Source organism: Phyllostomus discolor, chromosome 6, assembly GCF_004126475.2.
Source record: "Phyllostomus discolor isolate MPI-MPIP mPhyDis1 chromosome 6, mPhyDis1.pri.v3, whole genome shotgun sequence".
NCBI lineage: Eukaryota > Metazoa > Chordata > Mammalia > Chiroptera > Phyllostomidae > Phyllostomus > Phyllostomus discolor.
In genome coordinates, this window is record NC_040908.2 from 162,179,743 (window position 1) to 162,205,808 (window position 26,066).

The 26,066-nt window shown below is 59.5% G+C and overlaps 2 protein-coding genes across 3 annotated transcripts; one reads left to right on the top strand and one right to left on the bottom strand.

Annotated features, from left to right (window-relative positions):
• Positions 1-767: 767 nt before the first annotated feature.
• Positions 768-12,940, top strand: TMEM132A (transmembrane protein 132A). 2 transcript variants are annotated; one of them, XM_028516085.2, is made up of 11 exons: positions 768-996; positions 3,553-3,767; positions 4,003-4,221; positions 4,917-5,248; positions 6,579-6,728; positions 8,015-8,213; positions 8,297-8,440; positions 9,537-9,739; positions 10,398-10,677; positions 11,058-11,249; positions 11,658-12,940. In XM_028516085.2, exons 1-11 carry the CDS (start codon positions 897-899, stop codon positions 12,699-12,701), a joined length of 3,078 nt encoding a protein of 1,025 aa, XP_028371886.1. In that variant the 5' UTR covers positions 768-896; the 3' UTR covers positions 12,702-12,940. The 2 variants fall into 2 exon arrangements, with proteins under 2 accessions (XP_028371886.1, XP_028371887.1); XM_028516086.2 differs by having other exon boundaries at positions 769-996; positions 8,018-8,213.
• Positions 12,936-25,495, bottom strand: SLC15A3 (solute carrier family 15 member 3). Its single transcript, XM_028516419.2, has 8 exons — positions 24,938-25,495; positions 21,064-21,353; positions 19,107-19,254; positions 17,415-17,525; positions 16,615-16,783; positions 15,012-15,170; positions 13,586-13,741; positions 12,936-13,156 (listed from the first exon to the last, which is right to left on the bottom strand). The coding sequence occupies exons 1-8, from the start codon at positions 25,493-25,495 to the stop codon at positions 13,002-13,004; spliced, it is 1,746 nt and encodes a 581-aa protein (XP_028372220.1). The 3' UTR covers positions 12,936-13,001.
• Between the last annotated feature and the right edge of the window lie 571 nt (positions 25,496-26,066).

Sequence of the window (26,066 nt, forward strand, 5' to 3'; positions counted from 1 at the left end):
CCTTCCCCCACCAGACCGGAGTTTCCTGCACTGGGGTTCTCAACCCAGCCCATAGATCAAATCAATTGTGGAGGGGCCTGGACATGTTTTCTGTGTGTGTGTGTGTGTTTATTTTTCTTTAGCTACCCTGGAGATGCTAATGTTAGCCAGGTGCCCTGCTCTGGAACCTCCCTGACACTTGCTGGCTGGCAAGCCTGGCCCAGAAGGCCAGGACCCAGGAGGCAGAGACAAGCTCTCACACTTGCTAGGCCCACAGGCCTCCCTCTGGATGGAGCCGGGCATGTAATTCTAGCTGCCCACACTCAGAGCCCTTCCTCCCCAGGAGCGGCCCTCTGCCAGGACAGGCCAAGTGGTTGTCACCCGGCCCTACTGGCCCCCTTTCACCCCTTTTCCAGCCCTGTAGCACGGTCCCCCTTGTCCTCGAATTCAGGTTCTGATTCAGGTGTTAGATGCCTTCGCAGGTGAGCTGCGTGTGGGGCGGGGCAGAGGCAGGGGAAGTGGCTTTTTCCTCCTGAGTCCAGGAGCTTCTGAGAGGGAGCGAACGGAACGCGTCCTATCCCTCTTGGCAAAGGCGGGTCAGTCCCCCGCTGTTCAGGGTCCAGGGAAGTGGCCTTCTCGCAGATTTGGAGCGTGGGGGCGCCCGGGGGTAGCGGATCCGTCGGGCACTAGGACCCGGCGGGGCGGAGGGACAGCCCCTGTGCTGCGTGCGCTCCCTCCCTCCCACCTCCTGCTCGGGCTCCGGCTCCCGCTCCATTGTCTGGGATCGGCAGCCGCGGGCGTGCGGCCGGGCGGGCGGGAGGCGGCCGGATCGGGCCGGCGCCGAGCGGGCGCGGGAGATGTCGGACGGCCCGCGACCACCTGAGCCGCCCGCCTAGTCCCCGCCTTCCGTGGGAAGGATGTGCGCCCGGATGGAGGGGCGCGCGGCCGCGCTCCCCCGGGCGCCCTGCGGCCCCTGGCTCTGCCTCTGGGTGGCCCTCGCCCTGCCCGTCGTGAGAGGTCAGCGGGAGGCGTGGGGCCGGGCGGGCGGGCGGGAGGCGGCTGGGCCCCGGCCAGAGCCGAGCGCGAGCGATGCCCGGGAGCAGGGAACCTGCGGGTGCTCGGACTAAACCTCAGCGGGCTTGCCCGCAGCGTGCCCTGCGGGCTGGCGCGATCTCACCCGGGGATCGTGCCCCGCTGCTCCCTTCACCTTGCACAGCCCGGCAACTCCTTCCCGACCCAGGATGAGCCGGGTCCTTGGCTCTCCCCGCCACCCCCGCACCTCTCCGGGGTCCCGCACCTCCCACCAGCCTCCGCTCCAGGCAGGGCATCCAAACCAGCAGCCCCCTGACCCGGGCGCACCAGTTCCCTTATCCGCCCTCCACGGAGCTGCCTCCGCGTGGCTCCTAGCCTCCTCTCCGCACCTCCAGCCCACCCCCGCGGACGGGAAGCAGCCTCTTTGCCTGGGACCTGCAAGATCTGTAGCCGCCCTCCTCCTGCCCCAAGGAGTTGTCTGACCTTGGAGTCCCAAAAGATTGCCCCATCCGTGCCTTCCTGAGCCCTGTAGGGCATCCCCGTCATTGGAGGAAGGGGCAGCGACTCCCTTGTTCCCTGGGGCGGACTGCCCTTGGCGGGGGCGGGGGGGGGGGGCTGTGGCTGCTGGGTGGATGATGGCACGGAAGAGTGCGGGAGAGGGAGACATTCTCTACCCTGCTCACCCCCACGGAGAGAGCTGAGATCCGAATGGCGGGAGTCCGTGGGAGTCAGGCTTCCCAGCATCTTGTAATTATCCAGGCAGTGGAGGAGGAAGGGAGGCCAGTGGCTGTCCCCTGGAAGCCATAGTCACTCACCTGTTACACTTTGGGGAGGGTGGGGGGAGAGTGTCTCAGGCACGTGCTCATTGATGGGGACGGTCTTGAAGGACTTTGAAACCCTCAAGTCCCCCAGCCCAGCAATGGAGCTGAGAGGGAGCTGGCTTGGGCTGCTTTCAGCCACCTGCTCCCCTCCCCAGGGGACCCTGTGGGAGCCCTAATAACCCCTCAGACAGATAGATGAGGAAAGCCTTGTCACATCCATTATGCAGCAGCAGTAACCCCTCCTCCATGCTGCGCTCCACAGTTTAGAGAGCCCTCTCCTGTCCACATGGTCACTATGTGCTGGTTCTACAGGTGAGGACACGGAGGCTCCAAGATGTGAAACGACTGACCCAGCCTTCCTTGAGGGAGTCAGGGTGTAGATGCAGGTCTCCAGGCTCCCAGGGCAGCCTCTCCAGTTGGTGATCCAGGATGAAGAAGACAAGGCCCCGGCTGATAGACAGGGCGATAATGTTCAGAGAAGGCAGCCAGAGAGGCATTTAACGGAGGGGTTGGGTGAGAGGGCAAGCAATCAAGGAGGGCTTCCTTAAGGAGGCAACATTCACGCTTGGCCCTGAAGGAGGAGGGAGAGACCCACAGTCCAGGGAGCGAACACTGTTGCAAGCAGCATAGGGTTGGAGAGAGAGGTGGAGGGTGGGGGCAGGGTAGTCAGGTGGTCTGGTGGTCGATGCCTGGACTCTGAGTCCCAGCCCCCTCATGCACCAGGTGTGGGGCCCCAGGAAGGACCTGAACCTCTCAGCCTCATTTTCTGCATCCATAAAATGGGATTAATAGTCCTAGTACCGCAGGAACAAATTTAAAGGACACATGGACAAAAACTAGGGGGAGAGTGGTAATGGGAGGGAAGTGGGGAGGGTTGGGTGGGTTGCCTGGAATGGGAGTAAAAGGGAGAAAACTGTACTTGAACAATGATTAAAATAAAAAAAATAGTCATAGTGCCTAATTCTCAGAGTTACACCCAAAACTGAAAGAGTTAAACATGTATGTAAAGTGTTTTAAATGGTAGCTTGCATATAGTTAGTGTTCTGAAATTGTTCATTATTGTTATTGGGGCTAACTAGGAGTCAGTTGGGTACAAACCAAGTGTGGTCTCGGTGGCCCTTTGTCCTGGTTACTGAATACAAGAGTCCCTTCCAGGCTCATGGTTCCCACCCATACCACCTCCTTGCACTCTTGCATTCTGGTACCTAGTTGGGGTAGGGAAGAAGGGAGCGAGTTTGGGGAACTGATGTGAGGTTGCCATGGTGATGATGAAGAAGGGAGGATGGACGCCCAACCAAGTCTGGCCAAGGACCTAAGGACAGAGAAAGGGTCTCTACCTCAACAAAGCTCACCCAGTCACCATCTTTTACCTCACAGGCTCTGTCTGGAGAGAGCTGTACCCCACACATGCCTTGGTGTCAGAGGCAGTGATAGGGGCTGGGAATGGGGGAGGAGGAGGCACTGAGAAGGTTCTGCTGGAGGGAGGGTGGGAGGCAGAAGAAGGAACGGCCCGGGACTGGCATCCAGTCCTGGACTCTGAGTCAAATCCCAGCCCTGGCACATGCTGCCTGTGTGACCCTCTTTGGGCCTCAGTTTCCTCATCTGTGAGATTCCCCCCACATCCCAGGGGTGGGAGCCTTTACTTCCTCCACTGCCCACCGCCACCGTACCCCTGCCAGCTCTGGCGCTGTCACCGTCTCTATCCCTTCTCCCTCTGCAGTGGGCTGTGAGCAGCAGCCCCTGGACCCCGTCTACCTGCCGGCTGCCCTGGAGCTCCTGGATGCCCCTGAGCACTTCCGTGTGCAGCAGATGGGCCGCTACCCACCTGCCAACTCCTCTCTGGGCTCCCGATCTGAGACCTTTCTGCTCCTGCAGCCCTGGCCCAGGGCCCAGCCACTTCTCCGGGCCTCCTACCCGCCTTTTGCCACGCAGCAGGTAAGGAGGGGCACCAGGGATTCCTAGGCTGACAGAGCTCAGAGCCAAGGTGTGCTGTGTGTAGCTCAGGGGCCTGCCCCAGCCCCAGCTGTGCTTACCATTTTCTAGAGAGGGGAAACGGAGGCCCATAAAGGTTCTCTCCTGCCAGGCTGGAATTGGGAGCCTGGCATCTCATCTTCCCACGTCCCACTTCCCTCAACCCCCTGCTTTCTGAGCACCCCAATTCTTCCTGCAGGTTGTCCCTCCTCGGGTCACTGAGCCCCACCAAAGGCCGGTCCCCTGGGACGTGCGGGCTGTGTCAGTGGAAGCGGCTGTGACTCCAGCAGAACCCCACGCCCGAGTCCTCTTCCACCTCAAAGGGCAGGACTGGCCGCCGGGACCTGGCAGCCTGCCTTGTGCCTGGCTCCATGCCACACACCCCGCAGGCACTGCTCACCGAGCCTGCCGCTTCCAGGTGAGTGGGCGGCACCCACCCAGGCCGGCCCTGCTAGGCGTGAGCCAGAGGATGGTCCCGGAGTAGGAAAGAGGGCTCACCACTCGTGAGAAGTTTGGGGATCACGGGCCACCGGACTCCATTCTATCTGTGCTAGCCGTCATGAGACCCTGTGACGGGTCATTTAGTGCCCTTTGTGGAGATCAGTCCATAGTGTATGATTTTGCGCAAGTGACTTAACCTGAGGCTCAGTTTCCTCATCTGTAAAATGGGGTTAATGACAGTTGCTACCTCATACGGAGTTGGAATAAAGAATCAATGAGATGGATGTAGTGCCTGGTGCAGACCAATCCTTCTTCATCCAGGGTTTGCGTTATTGTCAGGATTCCTTTTACAACTGCAGCTCCCACTGTTCTGGAGTCTCTCACAGGAATCCACTGGAGAGGGGTGCTTCATGGTCTTCAGGGTTCTGAGAAGCCAGAGCTGCCGTCAGGGAGGTCCTGGGGCATGGCTAGGGGAGGCCTTAAGGGAACGAGACTGTTTGCAAAGGTACAAGAGTGGCCCGTAGACACATTCTGAGACCTCCACCCAGCCCTGCCCCTCGCTGGCTGTGTCACCTGGGATTCATCTCTGGCCCATGTTGGCCCTGCCTGTCGGGGACCCTCACAGCTCTAGGTCTCCTGCCTTGCCAACCAGGGCGATCATTTTATTTGCAGCCATCCCTGGGTGCCTGCGTGGTGGAGCTGGAGTTCCCCTCCCACTGGTTCTCCCAGGAGGCCCCCACGCGGGCGGAGCTGGCCTATACCCTGGAGCCCGCAGCCAAGGGCCCTGGGGGCTGTGGCCCCGGAGGGGAGGAGGACCCTGGGGAACAGGCCCTCCCGGTGGGCAGTGTGGAGCTGCGCCCTGCGGACCCCCCACAGTACCAGGAGGTGCCCTTGGATGAGGCAGTGACCCTGCGGGTGCCCGATGTGCCCGTGCGCCCCGGCCAGCTCTTCAGTGCCACCCTCCTGCTTCGCCACAACTTCACGGCCAGTGTCCTGACCCTGCGGTGAGCACGGGGCCCCGAGGGGTGGGGTGGGTTGCAGGCGGGAACCTCTGCAGGAAGACTGGGCAGGTGCCTGCTCCTCAGGCGGTCCTCGCTGACCCCTCCGGGCCTGTGTCTGCCCCAGTAGCAGGCAAGACCCAGCAATGGGCCCTGCCCTGAATTTGAAGTCACAGGTAGGAAGCTCCCCTCTCCTGGCACCTTCCCAAGACTCCGTTGTCTTGGGGGACTAACTCTCCTGCCTCACAGGGCAGCTGTGAGGCCCCGGGGAGGGGAAACAGGAAAGGGCTTGGAAACCGGCAGGGGCAGTGCCTGGGGGCTGTTAATGCTCCCGTGCCTCAGGAGGAGGGTTCGCTGCAGTCTCATTAATCTGCATGTTCTCCTGCTTGCCTCCCTCACGACGGGTCCTCGTCTTTGGCCAGAGCCCGTGCCTCTCCATGAGGAGGGCCTCCTGTTTGTGTCCCTTTCTGCAGGAAGTTCCCCCAGAGCAGCCTCCCGACCCCATCCCAGGGACAGGGCCTTGCAAAGTGTGGCTTGCTTCTTCCATATTAGGGTTTGTGTGCGTCCCTTCCCTATGTGTCTCTCAGGTGCCTGTCCCATCTCCCTGTCTCTCAGTGCCCTCCTGTGCTCACTCGTATACTCATTAGATCTTTCCTGGACCTTTTAAAGTACGCCGGCCTGTATCTCCACTCTGGAGAGAGGAGCAAGGCCCAGTCCCCTCCCGGCACTAAGGCGCCCCCAGCGGTAGGGAAGGGGGCTGGACGGGCATGGACTGGATTACATGCTCTTATGAAGCTACAAAGTGCTGTGGGAGCTCGGGTTAGGGGGTGGAGGAAGGGGAAACTCATCCTGCCACGGGAAGCACTTTCCAAAGGACATGGTATTTGAGTTGCTGGAGGCTTGAAGAATCAGCAGATGCAGAAAGGAAGGGAGGCCGGGCAGAGGGCACAGCCTGAGCAGAGGCTGAGAGGCACGGATGGGGCTGTGTATGTGGGGAAGGACTTCGGGTGTAGCTAAAGCAGAGAGTGATGGAGAGATGTCACAGCTAAAGCTGAAGCTGGACCAGACCCTAGGAGGCCTTGAATGCCAGGCTTAGGCTTGGCCTTGTGGACAAGTGGGGAGTCATCAGTGGTCTAGGTGTAGGGGAAAGCTGTGTGACATGACCTGCATTGAGATAGGGTCCTTCTGGGTCAGAGGACATCTAGGAGGATATTCAGGCCTGAACCAGGGGAGGCCAGAGGGGAGGCCGGTGTCTCCAGCCCCTGGCCTTCCCCCTCAGACCCTGTCCACAGCTTAGCACCCACCTTGACAAACTGGACCTGTGTCCTCCCTCCAGGATCAAGGTGAAGAAGGGGCTGCACGTGACAGCCGCCCGCCCAGCCCAGCCCGCCCTCTGGACTGCCAAGCTCGACCGCTTCAAGGGCTCCAAACACCACACTGCTCTCATCACCTGCCACCGCGCTGGGCCCGCTGGGCCACACTCCAGGTGGGTAGCTCCTCCGCTGGAGATGGGGTCAGAGGAGGGAGGGTTGGCGGGCAGATTTTGGGGGGCTCCGGGGAAGGGCGCTGCACGCTGTATCCATGTTCCCATGGAGCAGGCACAGGAACAGACCCCTCCAAGGAAGCAGCACAAAGCAGACATAGCATTGATTCACTCAGCCACTATTTGCCCAGCCACATGCCAGGTGCAGTGAGCGTCTGTGAGTCTCATTCCAGGTGACGCCGACCTATCCTGGCCACCCACTTACAGCCTTCACAGCCACTGCTCCTCCTCCCACCCTTTGGTAACAGGTCCCATTGGGGGGCCATTAATATTCTCAAAAGCCCAGCTGTAGTTCTTTTTTTTTTTTTTTTAAGATTTTATTTATTTATTTTTAGAGAGGGAAGGGAGGGAGAAAGAGAGAGAGAGAGCGGAACATCAATGTGCGGTTGCTGGGGGTTATGGCCTGCAACCCAGGCATGTACCCTGACTGGGAATCAAACCTGCGACACTTTGGTTCACAGCCCACGCTCAATCCACTGAGCTACGCCAGCCAGGGCCCCAGCTGCAGTTCTTAACAGTTTTCAAACTCTTCTTATGCGTGCCGTGAGCCTGGGTCAAGGTCATGGGCTTTGAAGCTCCTGTCTGAATCCTGGTTCTGACACTTTTTGGATGAATAACCTCAGGCAAACCAGTTAACCTCCCTGCACAACCACCCACCACCCCACGAAGCCTCAGTTTCCTCGCTTGTAAAATGGGGATAACAGTGCATCCCTTGGGGTTTGTAAAAATGAAGTAAGATATCACAGAGCCAGCATCCTGGCCAGTTCCTGGCACATGGCAGGCGCTCGGTCAACAGGAGCTGTGCGGTTTATTATCCAGGGGGTCATGTGCCAGTCCTGGGGCTCGGAAGCAATGCTTCCACCTTGACAGAAGTTGAATCAGGCTTCGTGCCACTCTGATGACTATGGAAGGCAGAGATCCGAGGGGAGGAGGCCCAAGAAGGCAGGAGAGTCGGCAGAGTTTCGTGGCGGGGGTGGGGGCTGGGGGAGGGTTAAGTAGCTGCATGGATCCTGTAGGGGACAAGAGTGGGTAAGAGCTTGGGCTCTGGAGCCAGGAAGCTGGGGTTTAATCCCTGCTGCTACTTTTTGCTGCGTGACCTTGCGCGAGTTATGTGACCTCTGTACCTCAGTTTCCCCGTCTATAAAATGGGGATAATCATAGGACCTACCGCGTCAGTACAGGAGTGCCTGACTCCCGGTGGGCACCGTCTCTCTCTCTCTTCTGGCCAGCAGCCCCCTCGAACTGTCGGAGTTCCTGTGGGTGGACTTTTTGGTGGACAACGGCACTAGCGGGGGTGTGGCAGTCACTCGCCCTGTCACATGGCAGCTGGAGTACCCAGGCCAGGCCCCCGAAGCAGAGAAGGACAAAATGGTGTGGGAGATCCTGGTGTCAGAGCGGGACATACGAGCCCTCGTCCCACTGGCCAAGGTAAGGGGCGGCCCCTCTGCCCAGCCAGGTGGGGAGCCGAGTGAAGTGAAGAGCTTGGAGCTGAGCACCTTCTGCGTCTCCAGGCTGAGGAGCTGGTGAATACGGCACCACTGACAGGAGTGCCACGGCGAGTCCCCGTGCGCCTGGTCACCGTGGACAGTGGGGGGGCCCTGGTGGAGGTGACAGAGCACGTTGGCTGCGAGTCGGCCAATGCACAGGTCCTGCAGGTGAGTGGCACTCGCCGGTCCCACGAGAGTGTGCATTTGTGCACAGCGATGCACACACAGCTTTCCTCCTCCTCCACTCAGGTCCCCGAGAGGGCAGCTTCTTCTTGACACCGGAAATCTCTTGGGGGGAGCCGCAGCTTTAATTTCCTTTGCTCCCCACCTCTCTCCAGTGTCAAGCGGGAGCTCTGTAACCCCAACAGCCCCCAGCTTCGACACTTTCCCATTCATCAGTGCACTGGCAAGCGAACTGCCTCGGAGAGTTAAGAGCAGGCACTTGGGGATCGGCAAGTTTCTGTTTTTCAAACCCTTTATTGTCAGCTAGCTGTGTGATTGTGGACAGGCCTCTTAACCTCTCTGAGCCTCAGTTTCCTAAGCTTGAAGATGGGAACGTACTTTAGGGATGCTGCAAGCATCAAAAGCACCCTAAGTTAGTATCCAGCAGAGAGACAGAGCTGAAACAACAGCAGCTACTGTTGTTATAATGCTAATTATATAATGTTAAAAAATAATGGTAATTATTTTTGTTGCATCCTCATTGTGACCCATGAGGTTAGAAAAAAATGGTGGGGCTGGGCACCTTTCCCCATTTCGAAGCTCTAAGAGGGGAAGTTCGGAGCCTGCACTTAAATCTCAGCTGCCTGCATGGAGAACAGTGTCTTTGGCTACCTCGGTGGCATTTTTGGCTACCCTGTGTGACTTGTTCCTACCTGAGGGCTCGGGTGAGCAGGTCTGCCTTGCCCCTCTGCCTCTGCCCACCTACCTGGAACCAGCACCAAAGGCAGAGGCCAGCACTAAGGAGGCAACTTTTGGAGGTTCAGACCCTTCCCTGTCAGGAAAGACTCTGTTGTAAGCAAATAGCCAGTCTCCTCAGCTGAGCCCCAGTGAACTTGGGGGGGGCTGCCTCCTCCAGGGGGAATGGACCTTGGATGCAATCCAAGGTGAAATCTCCATCTGAGGACATGCATTGTAGTAAAATACAGGCCTGAATTTCAGCTGAACCCCTTCTTAGGGCGTGGGGTCTTCTCTGTTCTCTCTGGTTCACACCTGTATGCCCTGGCTTCGTTCCCCAACCCCCCTGCCCTCTGCCCTCCCACAGGTGGCCGAGACCTGTGATGCAGTGTTTGTGTCTGGCAAGGAGAGCCGGGGCGCTCGAGGTGTGCGGGTAGACTTCTGGTGGCGCCAGCTGCGGGCCTCGCTGCGGCTGACCGTGTGGGTCCCACTGCTGCCCCTGCGCATCGAGCTGACCGACACCACCCTGGAGCAGGTCCGAGGCTGGAGGGTACCTGGCCCGACTGAAGGGTGAGTGGAGGCCTGAAGAGTGGAGGCTGACCTTGGCGAGGTGGCTCTGGGACTCAGAAAGGGCCTGCCGTGGCCATGGGCTCGAGCTGGGGTCTGAAAAATTGCCCAGTGGCTGTGGTTCCTTCCACCCATCCTGGCCGCCCCCGCCCTCTCTCTCCTTCTCCCGCTGCAATTCTGTGGCATCCTCTGATTCATCTTGTCTGCGGATGCTCTGCCCCCTCTCCAGCTCTCCCCTAGAATGTTAACCCTTGAAGGAAGGAGTTTCTGCTCACTGCTGTGTCCTCAAAGCCTGAGATGGCACCTAGCTCAGTAAATATTGAGGGGGTCCCACCAGAGCCCAAGGGTGCAGGGGCCTCAAAAACCTGAGCTCCCAGGCCCTCCAGAAAGTAAGTGCCCCTGTCTCACAAAAGAGGGGACTCTCCTCCTGCCACCACCAGGTTCCAATTAGAGGCAGGAGGAAGGTGAGAGCAGCTCGATGGACAGGTACAGGCACCAATCGGGAACAGAGGGGGCCTGGCCCAACAGGGGCAGTGTGGGCGCAGTTTAAAGAAGGGAGCCCACTGTGGGCTGGGGGTGGTCTCCCGAGGAAGAGTCTTTGCAGCCAGAGGCGGAGCCCATGCTGAGAGGGTTGCTGGCCCTGGCTGCCCTTTCTCTGCAGGGCACAGGAGCCCCAGGCAGTGGCTGCCGGGGAGGAGGCAGAGCCTCGAGCCCGGGGCTGCCGCCTGCAGTACCAGCGTGCTGGCGTGCGCTTCCTCGTCCCCTTTGCGGCCCACCCGCTGGACGGCGGTCGCCGCCTCACCCACCTGCTCGGCCCTGACTGGCTGCTGGACGTGTCCCACCTCGTGGCGCCACACGCCCGCGTGCAGGACCCCCGCATAGCCTCGCTGGAGGACGGCCGTGTCCTGGTGGGCCGGGAGCCCGGGGTCACCTCCATCGAGGTGAGCAGACGCCCTGAGGAAAGTGTAGGTGGCCCCCAGAATGTTCCTGGGCAGCTGTGAAGGGTGTCAGAGGGGCTCGGGGCGTACCTGGGGAGGTGTGAGCCCAGTGGGATCGGGGGCTGGGTGAGCACAGGGGGGCCCGTGTGATGGGGGAAGTCCTCTAGGTATGGGGGGCTGGGGTTGGATGTGCGGGGACCTGGTCTTGAGAGAGGAGGGAGCTGTTCCCCACGGGTAGGACTGAGGTCCAGGTATGTATTTAGGGTGCGGGGTTGGAGTGCAGAGGGGATGGGAGAGCAGCCTTTGTGGAGCTGTGGGGGTCCCAGAGGGGAGAGGCTGTCTGTGCACGAGGACCCCCACCACCAGCTCCTTCTCACCCTCAGGTGCGTTCCCCACTGTCGGACTCCATCCTGGGGGAGCAGGCGCTGGCCGTGACGGACGACAAAGTCTCGGTGCTGGAGCTTCGGGTGCAGCCAGTGACGGGCATATCACTGGCCCTGAGCCGGGGCACTGCCCACCCTGGGGAGGTCACAGCCACGTGCTGGGCACAGCCAGCCCTTCCTGCCCCAAAGCAGGTGACAGCTGGGGGTCAGGGGGATGAGGTCAGCATCTCTGGGTGGGGGTTGATGACAGGGAGATGGGAGGTACTTTGACCCCTCATCTTAGGGTTTTCAGAATAAGGACGGACTGCCCTGTAAGGTAGTGAGCTCCCTGTGGCTGGAGGTGACCAAGCAGTGCTATCTGGAGTGTGTCAGTGGGAGGTTGATGGTAAACTGATGACCCTACTGATGACTCAGACCCCAGGGCTGAGTGGCCAACAGGTGATTGACGCATGTCCCCTCTCTCCCTGTGTTTTGTCCATCTGCTCGTGTCTGTTTCCTCTCTGGTCCGTCCCCCTCCGTGTGGCCTGTCTCTGTGGGAGTGGTCTCTGTGTGCATGCGTGCGTGCCCTCGCGTCTCTGCCCGTGTCCGTGTGCCCCACAGGAGGTGGCCCTCTCCCTGTGGCTGTCCTTTTCCGACCACACCCTGGCCCCCGCTGAGCTCTACGACCGCCGAGACCTGGGACTCTCTGTGTCTGCCGAGGAGCCCAGTGCCGTCCTGCCAGTGGAGGAGCGGGGTGCCCAGCTCAGGGTGGTGGTGAGTGGGGCGGGCACCGAGGGGCTGCCCCTGCATGTGTCCCTGCACCCGCCGGAGCCCTGCCGACGGGGCCGCCACCGTGTGCCCCTGGCCTCTGGCACCAGCTGGCTCGGGCTGCCTCCTGCTCCCACCCCGGCCCCTGCTGTCCCCTCCGGCCATGCCTGGGGTCCGCCAGCCACGGAGGCCAGTCTGGGAGGTGAAGGGAAGGCGGCAGGCAGCGTGGGGGACAGTGGAAGGGTGAGGGGCAAGTTTGAGCGGGCAGAAGCAGAGGCTGGGAAGGAGGAGGAAGAGGCAGAGGCCAGGGAGGAGGATGGGGAAGAGGAGGAGATGGTGCCTGCCCCTCGGCGGGTCACTGACCTACAGCTAGGCATGTATGCCCTGCTGGGCATCTTCTGTCTGGCCATCCTCATCTTCCTGGTCAACGGTGTGGTCTTCGTGCTGCGCTACCAGCGCAAGGAGCCCCCCGACAGCGCCACTGACCCTGCCTCCCCCCAGCCCCACAACTGGGTCTGGCTGGGCACCGACCAGGAGGAACTGAGCCGCCAGCTGGACCGGCAGTCCCCCGGCCCACTCAAGGGGGAGAGGGGCTGCCCCTGTGAGAGCGGGGGAGGGGAGGCGCCGACCCCGGCCCAGGCACCTGCCGGGGCCACCAACAGCTCCTCCAGCACCCTGGCCCGGAAGGAGGCAGGGGGGCGGCGGAAGCGCGTGGAGTTCGTGACGTTTGCGCCAGCCCCCCCAGACCAGCTGCCCGAGGAGCCCGTGGGGGCCCCTGCCGTGCAGTCCATCCTGGTGGCAGGTGAGGAGGACATCCGCTGGGTGTGTGAGGACATGGGGCTGAAGGACCCTGAGGAGCTTCGCAGCTACATGGAGCGGATCCGGGGCAGCTCCTGACCCTTCCCCACCCCGGCCTGCCGGGCCCAGGCTCGCCGGACTGGGCAGCCTCCTGCTCGTCCTCTGGTGCTTACTGACCCAAGCCCCCTGCCTGGCCCCTCACAGGACTCCCACCCGGGCCCCCTCTGCTCTGCTCCTTGTCATGGACCGCGGTTGTGAGGAGAGGCTCACGCCCCTTATTTATGGGAACCCTTTCGTCCTGATGTTGGGTACAAAATACATGGAGAAGGAAACCCCGGCGCGATGACTGTTGTCTTTTTTCCCACGGAGAGAATCAAGCGGGTGAAAAGGGGGGGCGTGTCAGCCCCTGTCCCTGCTGCCACAGCTCTGGGAGGCTGGGCCCTGAGCAACCCTCTCATAGCGACGAGCGATCCACGTGAACAGGAGGGCAGCGGCGGCCTGGATGCCGGCCAGCAGGAAGAAGTACCGGTCCATCTGGCAGTTGTTGATGTTCCCTGGGGAGAGCAGGAGGGCGGTGTTGGGGACAGGCAGGGCTCCGCTGGAGCTGGCAGCCGAAGCAGCGTGGGCAGCAGGTGGGACCCGAAGACCCTGGGCAGGTAGCATCTGGCTGCCCTAGGCCTAGCTCTTCTTGCCAGGGCTTCAGACACACGTGCCCCAGGAAAAGGGGGCCCCTCAGCCGGGAGCGCAGAGGGCCAGACGTAGGAAAGAAGCTTGGAGGCCCACTGAGTTCCTGCTTCCTCACTGACAGTGGAGGAAAACTGAGGCCCCAGGAGCGGGGGGCCACGCGGTGGGCAATGACCCAGCTTCAGTGAGAACCCCGTTCTCTGAATCCAGCTAGCTCCTTCGTTATGCTGGAGTCAAAGCACTTAGCAATTGCCCCCTCCCTCCACCTGGGTCCCATTCCCAGGGAGGCCCCCACTCACCGTGGTCCTTGGGGCAGTACAACCAGCCGCCGGGCAGTGACAGCAGAGCCTCCAGGCTGGAGCCCAGCAGCGAGCCCACCCCCGACAGGAAGAAGAAGATGCCCATGATGGCGCCCTGCATGGAACGCGGGGCCTCGGAGTAGGCGAACTCCAGCCCTGCAGGGAGAAGAGAGGGATGACCGAAGGGGCCCAGGCCCCTGCCCACTGGGCCCCTCCCCCAGCCAGCCTCCACCCCTGGCTTTCCCTGACCTGTGTCACCTGTGCTCCGCTCATCCACCCCACGGACCTCCACCTGGACGACCCCATGTTGTCCCAAGAGCCTTGGCTCCCCTCCTCCCTCACCTCCCTGCCATTTGCACCTTCCCTGGCCCCTGCCCTTTCTGCCCACCTTCAGTGTCATCGCCAAACCACTTTGATTCAACCTCAGAAACATCTTCTCAGTGTCAGCCCTCTGCATTCCCTCTGCCCTGGGCCAAACCCAAGCCCCAGTCCCTTCCTGCCCGGCCTCTGCACGTGCCTTTGAAACTCCTGTCTCCCATCCTCCTCCTCCTCCCATAGCCAGTTGTCTGAAATAGAGAATGGGGTCCCTTCCCTGGCCAAATCCCCTTGGGGAGTGGCCGCTGCCCTCAGGAGAAGTCTCAACATCCAGGCTCAACCCATGAGGACCTCCCTGTGCCTCCAGCCTCCCCCCACCCCCCACTCTCCCCACAAGGCCCAGCGCTCTGCTTTGGCTGTTCGATCTGCCTGTGGGGGCCTGACCGCTGCCTGCTGAGTCCTGTCCCCTCTCCACCCTGCCCCAGGCCTTCCCCAGCACACTGTCGTCACAGCACTCCACCGGGTTTATTGTTCAGGAGACTGTGACCGATCCCCATCAGTGAGTCCCACCCAGCCTTCCCCTGTGTCTGCAGCTAAGTAGCCCCTGCTATTGACTCATGGAAAAGCCCAGTCCAGCCCAGGGAGGCAGACAGGTGAATGCATTATTACAACACAGCCACCTGTGTGCTGTGACAGATCGAGGAGACAACGGAGGGACAGGGAGGACCCACGTGCCCCAGGGGCACCTTGGAGAGGGCCTCAGGAAGGAGGTGGCATTTGGGCTCTGAACTGAACGGGATACAGGAGTTCTCTTTTGATCTGAGGCAGAGGGGAGAAGAGCAAGGGCAGAGAGAGTGTGGGAACGTGGCAGCGGGGGAAAGTCAGCGTGGGAAGTGTCTTATTCACCTCCAGGTCTCCAGTGCCTATCACAGCGCCTGGCACAAACCAGGTGCTAACAAGTGCCCGTCAGGTAGATGCAGCCCCACTGGGAAATTCCTGCCTCCTCTGTACAGATGGGCTCTGGAGGCTGGGCCTGTGAGACCTCCGACTTTGAGGCTCCCCCAGGCAGAACCCATCCCTGGTGCAAGAGCAGGGGAGGTGTCCAGCGTACCTGGGATGCTGGCGAAAATCTCACTGATCCCGATGAGCAGGTACTGGGGGATCTGCCACCAGATGGACAGTGGTGCTGCATAGTACATATTTTCTCCGATCTGCTGGGACACCGTCTGGTTGTGATGAATGTAGTCTAAGCGCTTCATCTCCAGGAATCCTGGTGGGGGAGGGAGGGTGACTACAGCCAGGTCCACTCCGGGCAGCTTAGCCCATGGCAGAGCTTGGCATGTGGAAGGTATTCACTAAGTAGCCAAGGACTGACTGGGCAGCAGGAAAGGAAAAGAATACTGGACTAGGGTATGTGTGTCAAGATTTGAGTTCTAACTCTTCCCTTTTTGCCTTGCCTGCTAGGAAGCTCAGAGCCGGTTTTGCACTCAATAACAGGAACAACTTTCTTTAATTGAGAGCCTGTTGCATGCTAGGCATTCTTGCAGATGAAGAAAGAGAAATTTAGGTTAAGCAAGAAGCCTCGAGTCTCACAGCTGATAAGTAATGGGGGCAGGATTTGAACCCCAGTGAGTCTGGTTTCAGAGCTGGCCCGTGTTCCATGCTATCACATGACTCCTCTACCGCAGCACCGAGCACTGCAGCCGGGTTTCTAACCTGGCTTTCAAGTTCATTTTATCGCCTTCCTTTTCCCTGCTTAGGAGACAGCTGTGCTCAGGTGGAGTAAAGACAGGATGTGGAGTTAGGTGACTAGGGTTCCAACCCCGGCCCTGCGTAACTGTGGGCAAATCACTGCACCTCGCTGAGACCCCGTTGGGATCAAAATCCCAGTATTACTGTGAGGATGAAATAGGACAAAATGCATTACAGCACATAGCTTACGAAGGGCCTTGTTTGGTTTTCGTCCTTGCAAAGCAATACTGTTTGTCCATTCCTCCGGCTCCGACCTGTGATCCAGGCATGGCGCTGGGTGCTTTATGGTCTTGTCTGGCTTAATCTGCACAGCGCTCCAGCTGGACTACATTCTGTGTGGGCGGAGCCTGGGCCCCGCACCGGGGCTAAATGAACTACTACCCATGTTTTAAAGGTGAAGCTCAGAGACTCCAAGAGACTTCAGGATCATTAATGACGAAGTGAAAAGGCCTGAGGTTGGTGCAACAGCATGAAAGGCAGTTTAAACTAAGCTCCTTTTTTTTTTTTTTTTTACAAGTGGCTTCAAATTCTTTTGACATGGAAGAAGGAAGGGCATAAATACTTTGTAAAAGAAAAGCTCCCATGTGCTACTGAGAGGCTGCATGCCTTTGGAAAATCCACTCAGCACATTTGTATGAGGCCCACGTGCATTATTCATAGCAGGGAATGAAAAAAATCCCTGCCCTCAGAGAGCTCACATCCCACTGGGAAAAAGATGTTTTCCTCTCTTGGTCCGAGTTTCCTTATCTGTCAAACGTGGGGGGACTGGACTCAGTGAGGAAAGCCTGTTCCAGCTCCCACCTTCTGGGAAGGCGAGACTGGCACCCATGGGTGGTGGGTATACTTGGCTCAGGCCCCTCCACTCCAGCAGCAGCCACAGCGGAACTGGTGTCCCTCTGCTCCCAGACAAGGCCAGCCGCCCCGTTCCCCAACACACCCCTCCACTCAGGCCCACAGCACACCTGCCACAACAACGGAGGCAAAACCGAAGCACATCCCCAGGGCCATCTTCTGCAGAGCCGAGGGAAGCAGCTTGCACCTCAGCAGCAAAGGGTCGAGCACGTGGTCCTTCACGGGCACCAGGATCAGCACCACCACCACGTTGGCCAGGAGGAGCCAGGCTTCCGGGATCTGGGCGAGAGGGAGCCGAGAGAGGCAGGCTAGCAGGACGCCAGGAGGCACACTCCTCGGCTGTGTAACTGGGGCGGGGGACGGGGTCACGAGTGGCAAATAGGTTCCTCTAACTTCCATCCACTGGCAGTGGCTGCCTGGAACATTTGTGGGCTCAGCACAAAGGATGGCGTGATTGATAGTGATGTCGGCCGTGGGCCACAAAGGGAGGTGGAGTGGCCCATGTGCCATTCACCTCCCAGCTCTAAGGATCTTTGACTGTGTGAGTTTCTGAAATGCCAAGGAACTGCTTTGGGAAGTCCTGGTGGAAGGCACGGGTGTCGGAGAAGCACAGGACAAGGCAGAGACGGGGAGGGTGCCCCTGACCTGGAGGCCCGGGGCCAACCGGGCAGCAGGAGCAGCAGTGGGCGGGAGGGACGCTGGCCTGAATTCCTCTGAGCAGCTGAGCAACTCAGCAGGGTGGCTGGGCCGAGGCACCAGTCCGCCCACCCTCCAGGTGCCTTTCCTATGCCCCGGGGACACCCTGCCATTGGGTGAGGAGAATGCAGGGGCAGCTCCATCTCCGCCTCTTCTAGGAGCAAGCCCCCAGCCTGGCGTGAACTGGGGGCTGAGCACACCAGTTACCTCTCACCTTGTAGTCACTGTTCTGGGCTCCCAGAGCCACGGAGCTGTTGCCAGGATAGCCTGGGAAAATGTTCGGGATGTGGAGGTGAAGGCCTTGTAGGACATACGTGGATTGCATCTGCCGAGAGAGAGAGAGAGAGAGATGGAGGTGAAGCTGGAATGGAGCTGGCTGCCTCGCCTGCAGCCCCAGGACGCCCCAGCTGCCAGGCAGGCATTCCTCAGCAGTAGCACAGGGCAGCTGGGCAGCTGTCCCCTCCCCATCCTCAGGGGGAAAGTGACTGCCACGCCCTCCTTGTTCCTCGGAAGCAGACTTGGCTGGAGAGCTTCCTTCCCTCCGCTCCCAGGCCTGTGAGCCGTGTGGGCGGCTTCATTCCAGAGCTGGGCACAGCTGGTCGGACTCATGCCGTGTCTCCAGGGCCTGGCCCGGGGCAGGCGTGGATAAATGCTTGTTGACATGGGGAAAATAATGACACGGCCGTCCCCACGGGAAGTGCTCATCTGACACCGAAGCCAGGCTGAGGCCCACAGGTTGCCACAGCCAGGAAATGTGTAGGCACTGACCCACTGAAATGCTATGGACCTGGCAACAGATGCAGACACGCCCCCTCTCGTTGCTGCGATGGAAGGGCGTCCAGGAGAGTCCCACAGGAGGGGCCGGGGCTGGGGCAGGCATGTGGGCTGCACCAGGCAGCAGCTGTTTATCCACTGGTGTGGGAGGATGTCAATGTTCTTTTTTTTTCATTGTATTTTTCCCCATTATAGTGTATCCCTCACCCCTATGCCCTCTTCCACCCCCGCCCAGCAGAATGTTAACATTCTGACAAGTAGGAATCAGCCATGGACACACGTGCACACGCCGTGTCCCTGTCCTGTCACGGAAGACACCTTCTGCCTCTGTGCTGCTGCTACGGCCAAGCAGCAGGCTGGCCCAGCATGACTCCCATCTCCTGCAGCTCAAAATAAGCTTCCTGTGGAGGGCGTAGGGGAGGCAATGACCTTGTGGTCTGGGAATCAGGGGCTGGGGTGAGGCTGCTACCCGGTCTGCACACACGCGTGCAAACACACACACACACACACACACACAGGCTCACACTCACAGGCAGACACCCGCTCCTCTTCCCCTTGGCGAGGGCTGGGAAGCAGCGGTTCACAAACCCAGCTGAGCATCAGCATCCTCTAAGAAGCGGACCACACCAGACACTGCCCCCAGCAGTTCCCTTTCAGTCGTCTGTGGCGAGCCTTGGGGATCTTTAGTTTTTAAAAGCTCCACAGGTACTTCCCAGGCACAGCCAGGTGGGGAACCACAGTGACACAGTGCTCAGTGCTCTGAGCTGGCCCTTACCTCGCTGTGGGGTCTCGGTCCACCAACAGACCCTGTTTGGGCCCCCGTTGCCCGGTTTGGAAACCCCGAATGCTGCAGAGCTCTTAGAGCCTTTGTCCGAGCCTCTCGTTTTCCGCACAGGGGAACCGAGGCCCGGACAGGCGGGCCTTGAGTCACGGGGCCTTGGCCCTGAGTCCAGAGCTCCTTGTGTTCTACCACCCCAGGGTGTTTAACTTCAGGGGTGGCCTCGTGCCCAGCCCATGCCAGCTGTGAGCCCCTTCCCCTTTCCACAAGCCCTGGGCTTCCATGGTGAGAGACGGACACGGTGAGGGGGCTCGGGAGCCAGTCGCCCCAAAGCAAAAGGGCGGGGCTGCTCACCTGGAAGTACACCATCCAGTAGGGCACCAGGGTCACCAGGACGGGCAGGATCTTCACCAGCACCCGGAAGTTGGCGACGTCCTCCTGGGGGGAAGGGCCGGGCCAGGGGGACTGCTGGTCGGGTAGCAGTTGGGCATCTTGAGGGTCCCTGTGGGACAGCAGGTAAAATGGTTGCTATGGTCACCACCAGCCAGCGTGACCACTGCTTTCCCCGCCACCACCCTCTCCTGATTGAACCGCACAGCCCCAGGAGTCAGCCATCACAGCCGTCATCTCTGACACCAGCCCCACCTGCAGCCTCTCCCCCGCCCCGTCAGGACCACCTTCGCTGACCTCCCCACCCTTGCTGTCAGGAACGGGGTCACTGTCATATCGTCATTTTTTTTTCAGTGCTGGCACTGCCATTGTTGATACGATCACCTCCTTGGTAGCAAAGGTGGCTAATCAAGACCCACTCCGCCCTACAGCTGTGGCCCCTGGGGTCCTGAAGGAAGTTAAGACCAGAGATTGTGGCGAATGGTCTTGGGGGACTTTTTGTCCTGTAGCATTGAGCTGCCATGGGAACCGAGGAAGTCCCAGGGCACACCTGCCTCGGAGAGAGAGGCTGTCACAGATCTGATATGCCAAAGCTCCCCACCCCCTTGCCATCTCCAGGTGCATCCCCCTCAGCTTGACAGCCCTCTCCCTACAGGACAGAGAGGCAGGGAGCGAAGGGAACATAACAGGAGACAGGAGAGGTCAACCACTCTGCAACCTTTACCGTTCACCCTTTGTTGTGAGAGGTCTCCGCCCAAGAGCCTCACCTCACTGAGATTCTTTAAGAAGGGGCCATAGCACTGTGGTCATTTCCAAGGACGGCTACCATCGGCCCCTCCCCTCCCAGTGCGTGATGACGCTCTGCCAATGGGTGGGGTTTACTCCCCTTGCCCTTGAGTCAGCCAGCTTTGTGTCTGCGCTGACCCTTGCCAACACCCGCCCCCCCCCGTTGGAATGTGGACTCTCTCCTCTCGCAACCCAGACACATTGCTGCGAGAAGGTCCCGCCACACCGTGAACCACATGAAAAGGCACCCAGGTGCTCACTGGCGGCCGACCTCAACTGCCAGCCACATGAGTGAGCCACCTCGAACGCTGCAGCCCTTTCACGTCCGCAAAGGGCTGCAGCCCCCGGTGACATCCCACGAAGCAGGACTGCCTGGCTGACCCCAGTCACCCACAGCACTGTGAGAGGTCACGGGAGGTGGTGGTTGAAGCCACCGGGTTCCGGGGTGGTCGGTTCGGCAGCGAGGGATCCTCGAAATGCACCCTGCAGAGCAGCGCACGAGTCTGGGGCGAGCATGCCACACCCCTTCCTTCCAGACCCCACTGACGGGGGCTGCACCTGCCTCCAGGGTCTGGAGACGGCTGTGCCTCACAGAAGGCATTGCCGAGCTGAGGGAGGAGACAGGCAGAAGGGAGAGCCATTGTGCAAGTGCCAAGTGCAACAGCATCAGACCTTCCTGCCTTGTTTGCCAGCTGATGGGGGAGGGGCCGGTCTGGTTGACTTACTAGACTCTCTTCTACTTCATATCAGGGAAGGGTGGGATTATTTACATCAAATCCCAACCACCTCTGAGGGTACTGTCATCTCCACCATCGCCACCTCTACTGCCATCATTACCGACACTGACAGGGTTTATTTTCACAGTCAGTGCTACCACCAGCATCCCTGCCTTTATTACCACCGTCGCTGTTGAGACCATAAACATCCTCAACAGTCCCTATAGTTAGCCCATTGCCTAGCCCAGCACCTTGACCTCCACTGCCACCCTCAATCAGAGCGGGCAGCTCCAGCCCACCTGAGATCACGTGACCCTAAAGGGCTGCCAGCGTGCCTTCCAGCTGGGCCGTGACTTCCCGGGAGAAGCAGGCGCTTGTCCAGGCTCGGCGGCCCCTTCCCCCAGAGCGCTCCTACGTACCTGGCAGAGTACCGGCACCACAGCCGCGGACAGCAGTTTTGGAGAGCAAGTTTCAGCATGGAGGACACTTGGCTGCCCGTGGGGGGCTTGGTGATGAAGACGGGGGTGGCGAAGAGGAAGACGAAGAAGGCCAGGCCCATGCAGCCCACGGGGATGCTGTAGCCCACCAGGAAGCTGATGTTCTGCTGGATGAAGGCCACCACCAGCAGCGCCAGCACTGCACCCACGTTGATGCTCCAGTAAAACCAGTTGAAGAAGCGGCGGCTGGCGTGGCGGCCGAGGTCCATCACCTGACAGGCAGGGGTGAGCGTGAGGGCCAAGGGGGGCCATATGCCCTGCACCTGCACCCCTCTCCCACAGAGACACTTCTCGGGTCCATGGGCGGGCATTCCGGCACTTTCCTAATCCACGACCTCTAAATGGATGCTCCATAAATATTTGTTGAATGAATGAATAAACCCTCTTTGTGGGAATCAGTTGTTAATGATCAGGACATTGGGCACAGCTGTTTTTTCATGCCCGGGACACATGTTGCTTTTTTACTGCCACCGAGTAGTGTGCAGAACAGATGTGTCTGATGCCACTGTGTTCGTTTCTGGTTCATTTATCCCTTTGTCTCTGACTGTGAGCAACCCACAATATGCATCACCTTTACAATCATAAAGAGGCCAATAAAGATCTCAAGTCTGTTCCACATGATTAAATGTGATGTATGCTGATTACTGAAAGAACCGTCAGAGGTCTAAATGAGGGTTTCCTCCACAGTTTGGAGATGCAAACGGTTTTCCACTGTGGCTCATCCCTTGACCCTGCCTTGCCTCCCTCTGATGTACGCCCACCCAAACAAGGTCAGCATAACCAGGGAAAGCAGAGGTGGTCCCAGACACCGCCCCAGGGGCGGGAGGAAAGCAAAATTCGGGCCCGCAGCAAGGGCAGAATGGCCGAAAATCTTTATGTAGGATTTGAATCAATCTGCAACAGTCAGGCCCCAGGCCCCCTTCCGGTCTGCTGGCTCGGTCACTGGTACTGGCTGCCCTGCCCTCCCAGGCCCTGGTCCCAGATTCTGACTTGGCAGGTCTGGGGCAGGGCCTGGGCATCAGCATTCCTTAAAAAAAATAAAAACACAGTGAGGACTAGAGACCACTTCTCTGGATAAATGGTTCTGTGCCCTGTTACAGCCCCCACCCTTCCAATGACCCTCCCACTCAGGCACCATCGCCCTCCTTCTGTCCAGAGACACGTATTTCCAACAGCTAAGCTTCCGTCAAGCTTTACATTCAGCAGCTGCACTGGGGAAAAGGCACGTATTTTCTTCCTTGACCCACAGGGATGCATTTACACCTGTACTCCCTCGGAGACTTGGAGGGGTCTTCTTGGCTATGCAGAGGGACAGGTATGCCCCCGCATTGAGAATTTGTGCTGCAGACTTTCAAGCAGACCATCGAACAGGTCCCATTAAGAGCGGCCACTTCCGTTTCTTAACTGGATGTGAATGGATGTGACAATTGCGACTCTAAGGGGAGGAAGACCAGGCAGCCGACTCAGAGTATAAATGAGCGCTTTGTCGAGAATGATAGATGGCCCTTCCTGAAACCCGCAGTGTGTTCAACACGCAGACCTGGGGAGAGACGCCTGCCAGATGGTGCCGAGCCCTCCCACCCCGCCCCCACCCGATGGCCCCCCGGAATTCGCAGCAGCCCTCCACCACTCTGCTGTGCCCCTGCTCGGGACTCCCATCCACTGCAGCCAGAGCCATTTATTTGAAAGGATGCAAATCCAATGACGTCCATCCCACCCCAAATCGCTTCAGTTTTCCCAAACTGTCCTAGGGGTCATGACCCTTGTGCTGCCCAAAGCCCACGCCCAGTAAATGGGAGGAGGCACAGGAGCTGTCATCAGTCTTGATGCCCCTGAGGGGTCTGCCCAGTAGCCTGGAGTCCTGGAGACCACCAGTTCTGCCACCAGGAGGGAGCAGGGAGAGTCAGGAGGCCCTCTGGAGGTCATCGAGGTCAAGAGCACAGGTTAAGGACGGTTGAGAGTGGAGCGGGGTAAGGGTCCTGGCTGGTGTGGCTCAGTGGATTGAGCACCAGCCTGCAAATCAAAGGGCCACTGGTTGGATTCCCAGTCAGGGCACAGGCCTGGGTTGCAGGCCAGATGCCCAGTAGGGGGCATGTGAGAGGCCACCACACAGTGATGTTTCTCTCCCTCCCTTTCTCTCTCCCTTCCCCTCTCTAAAAAATAAAAACATCTTTAAAAAAAAAAGTAAAGAGGAGAGGTAAGGGAAGACAGGAGATCCCTCCTGGCAGATGGTGGGGTCTCCTGGCCTGAAGGAAGGCCAACAGTGGCTCAGCAATGGACAGGGCTGCTCTGGGGGCACCGAGTCACCCACCACCATCAAAGGGAGAATCCACGCAGGCTCACGAGGGACTCCTTGGCAAGGACATGAAACTGGGATGGGTGCTGGACTGTGGATGCCAGCTGGATGCAACGATTCCTTTTTTAAAAAGTCTCTTTTGGGCCCTGGCTGGCGTAGCTCAGTGGATTGAGTGCGGGCTGGGAACTAAAGCGTCCCAGGTTCGATTCCCAGCCAGGGTACATGCCTGGGTTGCAGGCCATAACCCCCAGCAACTGCACATTGATGTTTCTCTCTCCCTCTATCTCTATCTCCCTCCCTTCCCTCTCTAAAAATAAATAAATAAATTAATTAAAAAGTCCCTTTTATGATCGTAAAGCATGCAACTAAGCAGCACTTGTAAAACAGGGACAATTAGGGGAAAAGTACAGTTAGTTCCGTGATTCTGCATACTGCAGCTCAGTTTCCTTTGCCAGGCTCTCCCCTTTCGTTGGCACGGATTCTTCTCACCTGGTTGTAGTCACATTCTTTTTTTTTTTTTTTACAGATTTTATTTATTTATTTTTAAAGAGGGGAAGGGAGAGAGAGAGAAACATCAATGTGTGGTTTCCTCTTGTGGGCCCCTTACCAGGGACCTGGCCCACAGTCCAGGCACGTGCCCTGACTGGGAATCGAACCAGCGACCCTTTGGTTCGCAGGCCAGCACTCAATCCACTGAGCTACACCAGCCAGGGCGGTAATTCTATTCTGCAGACAGTTCTGCATCTGCTTTTGCTCCTTGACACCGTGTGTGGTCGTTTTAATCATGACAGATCATTTAAAATTATTGTCTAATATCCCGCTGAGCAGAGCTGTTAACATATAACCACATCGTCTGGCGCCCACTCATTCATTTAGCAAATAATTATTGAATATCTCCTGTGTGCCCTGCTCTGTCCAGAGGGCCCAGAGAACAGCTCGGAGGTGAAGATGTTGGCCCAAGTGCCCCTGGCCAGTGAGTGGCAGAACTGGGATCTGAACAAGAGGCCTGGCTCAGTCTCCGGCACAGGTGGTAGGAAGGGGCTTGCACCCCCTGATCCCCCAGACCGCTATAACACATACAGGTGGGGCTCATGGTGAGGCCTGGCTCCCTGACTGGCTCTCTAAGTGATCTTGGGCAGGGTGATCCATGTCCTGAAACCTTACTGTCCTGGTCTGTAAAATGAACCATAATAGTACCACCTACCTCCTGGGTAGTAGTTACGAGGATTCTATGAGTTAGAGTAAAACATTGGAAGTGGCACAGAGTGAAACACGGAACATGCTGGTTTAACTGCTATTGTTGTCGTCCTATTGTTGTCCCAGGGAGCATCCCCTTGTTCTTTCAAAGAAGGAAACTAGGCCCGGAGAGGGAAGTGGTTTTTGCTCGAGGAAGGTCACCCCCACAGCCAGAGCCTCCCGACTCCTGGGTCTCCGCCTGTGTCCCTCATTTTCCATCCGCACTCCCGCCCCTCCCGAGGGGGCGGCCCATCTGCCACTCACCTGGTCGGCCCCGAAGGAGGTGAGGTTGCTCCTGACGGAGCTGGCGGCCAGGGCGAGCAGCAGCAGGCAGACGTAGAGAGTGGGCGCGCAGTAGGGAGGGTGCCAGGGGCGCGCGCAGCCGTGCGACGGGCAGGCGGGCGATAGCGGCGACTCGGGCAGCTCGCCGCAGAAGGAGCGGCGGCCATCGGGGACGGCGGTGGCGGGCAGCAGGCTGGAGGCGACCAGGTAGAGCAGCAGGCTGAGGGTGATGGCGCGGAAACGGCCCAGGTACACGTCGGCCAGCCAGCCGCCCACCGGTGCCAGCAGGTAGGAGGCGCCCAGGAAGACGAGCGCAGCGCTCGACGCCTGCCCGCCGTCCCACTGGAGGTTCACGCTGTTGAGGTAGAGCACGAGGTTGCCCGCGACGCCGAAGAAGGCGGCGCGCTCCAGCATCTGCACCAGCAGCACCACGGCCGCTGCCACCCGCCGCCACCGCCGGGGTCCCCGCGGCCTGCGCTCCAGCAGCGACCGGCGCTCCCCGGGCCCGGGGGGCGTCCCCGGGGCGCGCGGCCCAGGCATCCTACCGGCTCCGGAGCCTCCGCCCCTTGCCCGCGGCCCCGCTCTTCGCCCGCCTCCCAACCGGCCGCCCCCCTTTCTCACCCCTGTGGCTCACTCTGTGCCCCTCTCACCCCCTCTGCGTCCCTGTCCCCTCTCCCTGTTTCTCTCCCTCCCGGGTCCCTCTGATGCTGCCCAGGATCTCCCTCCCCTCCGCAGTTCTCAAGTCTCTCCCCTCCCCGGCCCCCAGCTCTTCCTCCTTCTCCACGGGGGACTTTTTCTTCCCTTCCTCTGGTCCTCAGCCGCCACCCCCCTTCCTCCCTTCGCTTCTCTGCCCCTCCCCTTCCTTTGCTGTTGGTCTCCCCGCTTGGTCGCTCCTTCTTAACTGGTGTCCCTTCTTCCCCTTGTGACACCTGGTCGTGCCCTGAGGAGGGGCCCTCTTCCAGGGACTCCCTCAACTGACTCCTCCACTGCCTGTCTGTCCCCTGACTCCCCTCCAGGTCCCCTCTGATGCTCCCTCCTGGCTCAGCCTTGGTCCTGCCCTCAGCCGTCTTGAGAAACCCCGGGAGTCCCTTGCTTCCCCTTTCACTGCTTC

Excerpts from the sequence above, each read along its gene's own strand:
- TMEM132A (XM_028516085.2), top strand. The coding sequence starts at position 897 with ATGTGCGCCCGGATGGAGGGGCGCGCGGCCGCGCTCCCCCGGGCGCCC. Across the intron at positions 9,740-10,397 it reads GTACCTGGCCCGACTGAAGG|GGCACAGGAGCCCCAGGCAG; the intron begins GTGAGTGGAGGC and ends CTTTCTCTGCAG. Across the intron at positions 10,678-11,057 it reads CCGGGGTCACCTCCATCGAG|GTGCGTTCCCCACTGTCGGA; the intron begins GTGAGCAGACGC and ends TCTCACCCTCAG.
- SLC15A3 (XM_028516419.2), bottom strand. The coding sequence starts at position 25,495 with ATGCCTGGGCCGCGCGCCCCGGGGACGCCCCCCGGGCCCGGGGAGCGC. Across the intron at positions 17,526-19,106 it reads ACTGGATGGTGTACTTCCAG|ATGCAATCCACGTATGTCCT; the intron begins GTGAGCAGCCCC and ends CTCTCTCGGCAG. Across the intron at positions 13,157-13,585 it reads GTACTGCCCCAAGGACCACG|GGAACATCAACAACTGCCAG; the intron begins GTGAGTGGGGGC and ends TGCTCTCCCCAG.